Here is a 9833-nt window from a genome sequence, read left to right as displayed (position 1 = left end):
CTTCTCCCCAGCACAGGCCACGTCTCCCTTCTTCCAGGTCCTTCTCCCCAGCACAGGCCATGTCTCCCTCCTTCCAGGTCCCCCTCCTTCCAGGTCCTTCTCCCTAGCACAGGCCATGTCCCTTCCTTACCTCTGAGCGCCGTTCTAACGATGTCAACGGACTATGCCTCTATCTATCGCACAGCCACGCTCCGCTCCCTCCCTCCCACATAATAGCCAACGGTTATTGTCGCCGTCACTCCTCACTCCGCCAATTCCGCCAATCAGAACGAACGATCCTGTTTGCGTGTTCGCCTGAAGCACAGGAGTGGGCGGAGTCTGCACGGCCGTAGGAGGTGTGCAGGGAGAGGGTAGTGGAGGCTATCATCAGTCGGGTCGCGGCGGCGGTCGTGAGTACAGGCGGGCCAGGAACACTGGAGTCGTTATCGCTCTTCTCCGACGAAGGTGGAACCAGCTCCGGGGGGCGCCATGCTACCGGAGAATGGAAGCCGATCAAGATGTGTCCCTTAGAGAGCAGCTCTTCCACGACTGGGTCCGGGAATGCATAGTGAGTGCCGGGCTGGAAGGGGTGCGGGGTAACCGGCTCGGTGCCGGGGCTCAGGGACTATTGTGGGTGGGTTAAGGGGGGGGGGGGGTGTCACCTGTGGATCACTCAACTGTCCCCCAGTGGAGGTCAGGACACAGCCTCCTGGACCTCTCTTATACTTCACTGTGGTATGGGGGGGATTCGGGGCACCTCAGTCATCAGATCCCCATAGGTGGGGAGAGAGTACTGATCCCCTTGCCAGCCCCCTCCTCATTTTTTTTTTTTTTTTGCATACGTTAAAATGTTTGTTTTTTTGTAAACCATCCCAAACAATAATTTTCTGAAAGCGGAGACCCTGGAAAATAAAATGGTGCTCGAGCGATTTTGTTTTAGGTGGTATTTGCAGTTATTTATCAGACTCCTATTTTCCAGAATAAATCTGCTAAAATGAACAGCAAACAAACACAATATTGCGCCCAATTCTTGTAAGGTGTATAAAATGGGTTGTCGTGTAGATAGATTCCCGACATGGCCAGTCTTGTGGAATTGCACAAAAACGACCATACCTGAAATTCTCTATAGGTGAGGCTTTAAATGCCTTCACAGCTCATCCGTTCAGAGTAAATGGGGCCCTAGAATTATTACTTGCACTCCGACATTCGCAACAAGACCTCACATGTACGACACCATTCATGTTTACATACACATGCTCTCTGGACACTGCGCTTTTTGACAGGGTGCTTTATTTTGATTTTATTTTATACAATTTTTTTTAAATACTTTATTTACTTTATTGCTATCACAAGGGGGCTAAGAAGCCCCTTATGTAATATCAGGTCGCTATTATTATACAGGATTTATATAGCGCCAACAGTTTGCGCAGCGCTTTACAATATAAGAGCGACAGTACAATTCAGGGACGGACTGACCATTCGAGCACTCGGACACTGCCCGAGGGCCTGGGGTCAGTAGGGGGCCCCATGACATGCCCCTGGTACCATTTTTTTTTATAGGCTTTTTTGAGTGTGGGCAAGGACACAGGCCCCATGATCCCCTATTGCCCGAAGGCCCTATGAGTTGTCAGTCTGCCCCTGGTACAATTACAATACATTTCAGTACAGAAGGAATATGAGGGCCCTGCTCATGGAGCTTACAATCTTTATGGAGACATTGGTGGTCTATTAGACCCCCCCTAAGTCTTCCCTGTCTTGCAGTGCAACTATTCCAGCACAGGTCAAGTTTGCATAGCTGCATTCTCATCTACACTAGCCAAGGAATGACAGCTGTGACCCTGGAAGTGACAGAATACACGGTACTTCCAGGTCATTTGTTGCAAAAGGAAATGGATGTTCCCTGAGTTCCTCCTGCTTACTTCGGGGAAACGGGAGAGTCCTGGAAACACCACAGGTGCAGCCAGCAGGGGTGCTCCTTTGAGAGCCCCACCGACTGGCGCCCATGTGAACGAACCCCTGAACGTTTAGTAGGACAGGTTTTTGAAAGCTGACAGTTCTGAAATTCCCAGTGGCCAGTTTTATGGTGCCAGTATATTGATGAAATGATTTGAATGATGATTGTATTTTATATTTATAAGGCTATTCGTACATATACTACCTGAATGATCAAATAAATAAGACATTTTTTACTTTCTTTTACCATTTGTATATTTTGGTGTGATTGGAGAATGTTTTTGATCATTCAGGCTTTGATAATTGTCAGTTATCGTGGATAGCACTGCCTATGTAGATCTAGTAATATATGTGAACAATTGTCTGTCTCAGGGTGGGCTTTTTTTAATTATTTATTCAGGTACTTATATAGCGCCATCAATTTACGCAGCACTTTACATATATAGTACATTCACATCAGTTCCTAACCCTCAAGGGTTGTACAATCTAAGGTCCCTAACTCACATTCATACATACATACATATACTAGGGCCAATTTAGACAGGATCCAATTAACCTACCAGCATGTCTTTAGAGTGTGGGAGGAAACCGGAGTACCTGGAGGAAACTCACGCAGGCACAGGGAGAACATGCAAACTCCAGGCAGGTGGTGCCATGGTTGGGATTCGAACCAATGACCCTAGTACTTCCAAGTATAAGTGCTAACCATTTAGCCACTGTGGTACCCGCTTTATCACCATTCTCCAAAATTAAAGTATATGTCAACCCTCACCTTGTAAAACAACTTTTTTAGCTTAAATATAGGCAAAACATTTGGGTATAGATATAAAAAACATTATAAATACCTCTTTTCTCCCTGTTTAAGTGATCACATTTCCTCTAAGCTCCTTATGCAGCTGAGAACCGAGAGCTGGAAGAGGAGAAACAGGCATACACTGAACTTCCCTTTAAATGGTTGTGCAGGCAGGGTGTGAGCAGATGATTGGTCATTTGGAGAGCGCGTTGGAGTTCCGAGCATAGCTAGATAACTGACCATGCTGTGCTCTCCTGCCTAGTGTGGTCAGCTTTTAATAGGAAAGCAGAGGGACTGCCAGGAACACAAAGGAAGCAATGCAAAGAGAACAGGATACGTTTTCATACAAGTACATGGTACAGCAGGCACATATCAGGAATATGACATGTTGGGTTTATATATTCTTATGTTGGCCATACACGTAGATTTTTTTATTTTTTTTTGCTCAGCCTTCTTTAGGTTGAAGGAAAAAAATCTTGACAGCAGACCCATCGGACTGTCAAAATATCTGAACAGTAGCTAATTGGATGCAGCTGCTGTTCAGTTGGCCATTTTCTATTGAGGTCTTTTGATAGTAAATATATATTTATAAATTTTTATTTTTTTTTATTTATTTTTTATGTTGGGCAGGATGGTGGTGATGGGGCCACCCACAGAATTAAATAAGCTCTGTTCATCAGGATTTGCATGATGTATGGCCAATTTTACGAAAAAGGAGCATAGTTGGCTCCCCCCTGAAATTTGTACTGGAGAGCCTCTACTGACTTCTTTTGTTCTTCTGATGGTAGTTGTGAACATACTGGTGCATGTCCATTTCCATGAATGTCATGCTTTCCATTAGCATTGACTTCTGTAGCTCTACACTGATGATGAATGAAAATGCTCAACTTGTCCTGATGTCTCAGTCACAGTGCTTTGGTCTCCTCTTTGTGTGCAGACTATATCAATCAAGGAATGTTGGGGGTGGTGCTGGTTGATGGTTAAGAGCCAGTGACCACCCTCTAATATAGATCTACTCAGATTTCCTGCACAATTCAAAATGGGGGGGTGGGGGCCTGCAGTGTCACCAGTGAAATACTGCCTAAAGCCAGGACAAATGCCATTCTTCCACTTGTAATTTTCTACAGTTTGCACCAAGGGGAGATACAGCGCCTTGAAAAAGTATTCATACCCCTTTGAAATTTTCCACATTTTGTCATGTTACAACCAAAAAGATGTATTTTTGGGATAGGGGTATTTGTGATAGACCAACACAAAGTGGCACATAATTGTAAAGTGGATGGAAAATGATAAATGGTTTTCAAATTTTTTTTACATATAAATATTTAAAAAGTGTGGCGTGCATTTGTATTCAGCTTTCTTTACTCTTATACCCCTAACTAAAATCTAGTGGATCCAATTGCCTTCAGAAGTCGCCTAATTAGTAAATAGAGTCCACTTGTGTGTAATTTAATCTCTGTATACATGCAGCTGTTCTGTGAAGCCCTCAGAGGTTTTTTTTAAAGAACATTAGTGAGCAAACAGCATAACAAAGGCCAAGGAGCACACCAGACAGGTCGGGGATAAAGTGATGGAGAAGTTTAAAGCTGGGTTAGGTTATAAAATAATATCTCAGGCTATGAACATCTCGCGGAGCACTGTTCAATCCATCATCTGAAAATGGAAAAAGTATGGCACAACTGCAAACCTACCAAGACATGGCCGTCCACCTAAACTGACAGGCCAGGCAAGGAGGGCATTAATCAGAGAAGCAGCCAAGAGGTCCATGGTAACTCTGGAGGAGCTGCAGAGATCCACAGCTCAGGTGGGAGAATCTGTCCACAGGACAACTATTAGTTGTGCACTCCACAAATCTGGTCTTTATGGAAGAGTGGCAAGAAGAAAGCCATTGTTGAAAGAAAGCCATAAGAAGTCCCATTTGCAGTCTGCGAGAAGCCATGTGGGGGCCACAGCAAACGTGGAAGAAGGTGCTCTGGTTGGATGATTTTTTTGCCTAAAACCAAAGCGCTATGTGAGGTGGAAAACTAACACTGCACACCACCCTGAACATACCATCCCCACCATGAAATGTGGTGGCAGCATGCTTTTTGTTCAGTAGGGACAGGGAAGCTGGTCAGAGTTGATGGGAAGATGGATGGAGCCAAATACAGGGCAATCTTAGAAGTAAACCTGTTAGTCTGCAGAAGACTTGAGACTGGGGCATTGGTTCAGCTTCCAGCAGGACAACGACCCTAAACCTACAACAAGAGCTACAATGGAATGGTTTAGATCAGTTGTCCAATCTGTGGTCCGGGGGCTGGATATGGCCCTTTGCTTGCCTTTTGTCTGGCTCTTGAGGCACTGTTTCCATTCACTGACACCAATGGTGGGGCACCATTCCTCCCATTGACACCAATGGTGGGGCACCATTCCTCCCATTGACACCAATGGTGGGGCACCATTCCTCCCATTGACACCAATGGTGGGGCACCATTCCTCCCATTGACACCAATGATGGGGCACTGTTCTCTCACAGACAGCAATGATGGAGTGCTATTCCTCCCACTGATATTAACAATGGGGCGCGTTTATTCCTAAACATACTAACAGGGCACTATTCTCCCCACTAAAACAAATGATGGAGTATTTTCTACTCACTGCTAACAGTCTGGCCCCCTAAAATCTGAAGGACACTAAACTGGCCCTTTGTTTATAAAGTTTGGAGACCCCTGGTTTAGATCAAAGCATATTCATGTGTTAGAATGGCCCAGTCAAAGTCCGGATCTAAATCCAATTGAGAATCTGTGGCAAGACTTGAAAATTGCTGTTCAGACGCTCTCCATCCAATCTGACAGAGCTTGAGCTATTTTTCAAAGAAAAATGGGCAAAAATGTCACTCTAGATGTGCAAAGCTGGTAGAGACATCCCCCAAAATACTTGCAGCTGTAATTGCAGCCAAAGGTGGTTCTACAAAGTATTGACTCAGGGGGGCTGAATACAAATGCACCCCACACTTTTTAGATATTTATTTGTAAAAAGTGTTGAAAACCATTTATCATTTTCCTTCCACTTTACAATTATGTGTCACTTTGTGTTGGTCTATCACATAAAATCCCAATACAATACATTTATATTTTCGGTTGAAACATAACAAAATGTGGAAAATTTCAAGGGGTATGAATTGGGGGTGCAATGAAATTTTGGTGGCCAAAAACACCCCTGTTGGCCAAAATTAAAATAAGCACCGATACAAGTGGTGAAAATAACCCTGCCCGGCGCTGCCGCCACTCGGTGGTTCTCCTCCTTACCTGAAACACCACCGAACAATCCTTGCAATAGGCATAGAGATAGGTGAAGGAAAGAGAGCCTCCACTCATCTTGATGCCCTTGGAGAACTGGAGCGACGCCATTTCCAGTTCCAGCGCCTTGTAAACAAGGCTGCCTTCTTCTTCTTCTTCTTTTTTTTTTTTTTTTTTTTTTCTTCACATAGCACTAGATCAATGTTTTTTTTTTTTTATCTAATGCTTTACGTTGTAGTGGAGAGATGTGGGGTCTTATTGACTCCATATCTCTCCATAAAGAGGACTGGTCACTAATTATTTCTATCACCATGGATGCATGCATTCCTTGTGATGGGAATAAGTGATGACATTTTTTTTTAAAAGGACAGTGAAAAGAACAAAAAAAAAGAAAAAAAAAGTTTTTAAAGTGCCTCTGTCCCCCCGTGTTTGCATGAAGTGGTGAACGCATATGTAAACGGGTGTTCAAACCACACGTGAGGTATCACTACAAACGTCAGAGCAATAATTATAGCACTAGATCTCTGTAACTTTACACTGGTAACCTGTAGAAATTTTTAAAGTGTCACTCATGGAGATTTTTAAGTACCATAGTTTGACACCATTCCACAAGCATGCACAATTTTAGAGCATGACATGTTTGGTATCTATTTACTCAGCGTAACATCATCTTTCATATTTTACAAACAAATTGGGGTATATTTTTTTGGTTTTTTTATGTTTATTTTTTTTTTCTAAACAAAAATATTAATTTTTAAAATCTGTTCATTGCAGTTTTGGTTTTCGGCCAAGTGCATTCTGGAATTTTTGGTTTTGGCATCAGAATTTTCATTTCAGTGTACCACTAGTATGCATACTTTTCAAGGCACTGTATCTGGTCTAGTGTGCAGACATATCCTCTGTGGGTTTCCTCCTCTTACTCTGTCTTTCTCCCAAACTCCAAAGACATGTTGTAGGGTAATTGGCTCCTGTAGTTTGTATGCACAAATTGGCACTGCAAATCTGTATTCTGCATTCATGAGGAAAGACCTGGCCACCTACTAAAAAAAATTCACCAAGAAAATTCTATTGAAAAGGCTGTGTGTCCAGAGAGCTGGAACATAGAATTACCTAGTTGAATAAGATGTCACCAATAAATACAGAATTCAGGAAAGTGACACATTATTTTGATGCATTGTTATAAGAAATTGATTGTTTTAGGGCTCACTCACATGGGCATATTCCGTTTTTCTGCACAGAACACAGGTTCTTGCTGGCAGCACCAGCAGAAGATCCTGCATAAAGGATGTACCTAAAGTACCTGCCTTTAGACTTGTACATTTCTTCTGATGACTTTATGCGTGCATGCATACATACATTTACATGCGTAAAATCTGAAACTATGTATTGCCGCAGACCCAACTGTGCTTTTTTTTTTTTTTTTTTTTTTTTTTTTTTTTTCCTGGTACACTGCTAAACCCGGTGCACATTTTTGTTTGTAGAAATACGTGTGTATGACCCATTCCTATAGTGGTGCATTTAAATGCGTACAGTACTATATGCTGTACATGTCTAGAGGCCATATTTTATACGCCCATGTGAATGAACCCTACGTCTACAAAAATTATTACAACAGATAATACCAAGACACTCTAGGGCAGGGGTCTCCAAACTTTCAAAACAAAGGGCCAGTTTATAGTCCTTCAAACTTTTTGAGGGGGCAGGATTGTGACCAGTGGGTCATCACTGGTGTCAGTGGAAGGAATAGTGCCCCATCATTGGTATCAGTGAGAGGAATACTGTCCCATCATTGATACTAGTGGGAGGAATAGGGCGTCCCATCATTGATACTAGTGGGAGGAATAGGGCGTCCCATCATTGATACTAGTGGGAGGAATAGGGCGTCCCATCATTGATACTAGTGGGAGGAATAGGGCGTCCCATCATTGATACTAGTGGGAGGATTAGGGCGTCCCATCATTGATACTAGTGGGAGGATTAGGGCGTCCCATCATTGATACTAGTGGGAGGATTAGGGCGTCCCATCATTGATACTAGTGGGAGGATTAGGGCGTCCCATCATTGATACTAGTGGGAGGATTAGGGCGTCCCATCATTGATACTAGTGGGAGGATTAGGGCGTCCCATCATTGATACTAGTGGGAGGATTAGGGCGTCCCATCATTGATACTAGTGGGAGGATTAGGGCGTCCCATCATTGATACTAGTGGGAGGATTAGGGCGTCCCATCATTGATACTAGTGGGAGGATTAGGGCGTCCCATCATTGATACTAGTGGGAGGAATAGGGCGTCCCATCATTGATACTAGTGGGAGGAATAGTGCTTGATTGTTGGTGTTAGCTGGGAGAATTATGCCCCACTGTTGGTGTCAGTGTTAGGAATGGTGCCTCAAATTAGTGGGAGGAATAGTGCACAAAGGGCCGCTGTTTGGAGACCACTTCTCTAGAGTAAACAATTCCCCACTGTTCTCTATTTTAGAAATGTTGATAAACAGAGTAACTCTCTGACTTGGATTAGGGTACTGACTGTAGATTAGGGCACTGATGTGCTTGTAGAGTGACTAAATGACCTTTTGGTGGTGGCTGCCATTTGCAATTTTACCGATAAAGCTGCAATTTTTGTGGCTGTTTGCAATGCCCTCCTATCCTTGTATTGAACTGTATTGTTGCTGTATTGTCTCCCTTTATATTGTAAAGCGCTGAGCAAACTGGTGCTATATAAATCCTGTATAATAATAATAAACCCCTGCAGTTTACTTTCTTTATAAATTGGCTACATCCTGAATAGAAAAGCCTGTCACTTGACAGCATGCTGGAGAAAGGAATCCTTGATCCCTTTTTTAGTTCTTGCTCCCTGCTGATGGGAGAACACAGATTTCCTGGAGGAAGGTCTTTTTTCTGCAGTATGCTGGCAAGGTACAAGGTTTTAAACTCAGACTGTGGCTACTTTCTTAGCAAAATGAGATGTAAGATTTTGCAACTGTTTTTATTTTAATGTACTGTAGTGAAGGGCTTGAAATGTCCGCTCGCCAATGGCGAGTGGAAATTATGTTGGTGGCGAGTGTGTCCCTCAGGGCCTTCTTGCTGAGTAGGCTCAGAGGTCAGGCCAGATCTGTCATTGGCACTGGGAGCCGTCAGACTGCTCAATAGCTGAGCGCAGTGAAAGCAAAGGAAGGAGTGTGTGCTGTGCTCTCTACCTCCCCCTAGAGTGCAGTACCTGGATCTGTGAGTGAACAACGAAGTACTGCAACTTTTTAGGGGGGGGGGTGTACATGTGTGTATACATGTACAATTGTACGTGTGTATGTACGTCTGTGTGTGTACACATGTCTGTGCATGTGTATTTCTGTGTATGTACATGTGTGTACGTGTCTCTCTGTGTGTGTGTGTGTGTGTGTGTGTGTGTGTGTGTGTGTGTGTGTTGGTGACGAGTAACTCTAAGGCCTGGCTGGTAGCTCAGGACTTGAAATTTTAAGCCCTGCTGTAGTGTATTTAAGAGATTTAAACCAAAAATTAAATTTGGCTTTAATTCTAAATGTAACAAGTCCTAAATACTGCTTCATTTTTATGCAACAAACCTAATAATTTTGATTTGTATTTGACAGCTGGACGTTAATCTGACACACATGTACTCCAACAACTGATTTCGTAATCAGCAGTGTTCTTATGTGTTTCTCAAGGGTTGTTGATTGTTCTGGCCATCACTTTTTTGTTTCCTGTCACTAGCTGATGTTGTTTTATCAGCATGCTGCGTTGAGGATATGCCACGCATTCTACCAGCATGTGAGAGAAGTCCACTTGACAGCTAGAAACTCCTATGTACGTAATCA

The 9833-nt window shown here is 43.3% G+C and overlaps 1 protein-coding gene across 1 annotated transcript in view; it reads left to right on the top strand.

Annotated features, from left to right (window-relative positions):
- Positions 1 to 327: 327 nt before the first annotated feature.
- LMBR1L (limb development membrane protein 1 like) overlaps positions 328 to 9833 on the top strand; it is a 124798-nt gene continuing 115292 nt past the window's right edge. The window contains exon 1 of the mRNA XM_089679536.1: positions 328 to 547. Coding sequence (XP_089535662.1) covers positions 482 to 547 — 66 coding nt within the window. The 5' untranslated portion in view covers positions 328 to 481. The remainder of the gene's footprint in view (positions 548 to 9833) is intronic.

Source organism: Staurois parvus, unplaced genomic scaffold, assembly GCF_062004578.1.
Source record: "Staurois parvus isolate SC_StPar_1 unplaced genomic scaffold, SC_StPar_1.0 ptg000017l, whole genome shotgun sequence".
Lineage (NCBI taxonomy): Eukaryota > Metazoa > Chordata > Amphibia > Anura > Ranidae > Staurois > Staurois parvus.
Note: the sequence above shows the minus strand (reverse complement) of the source record. Positions and strands in the feature narration are given on the sequence as shown.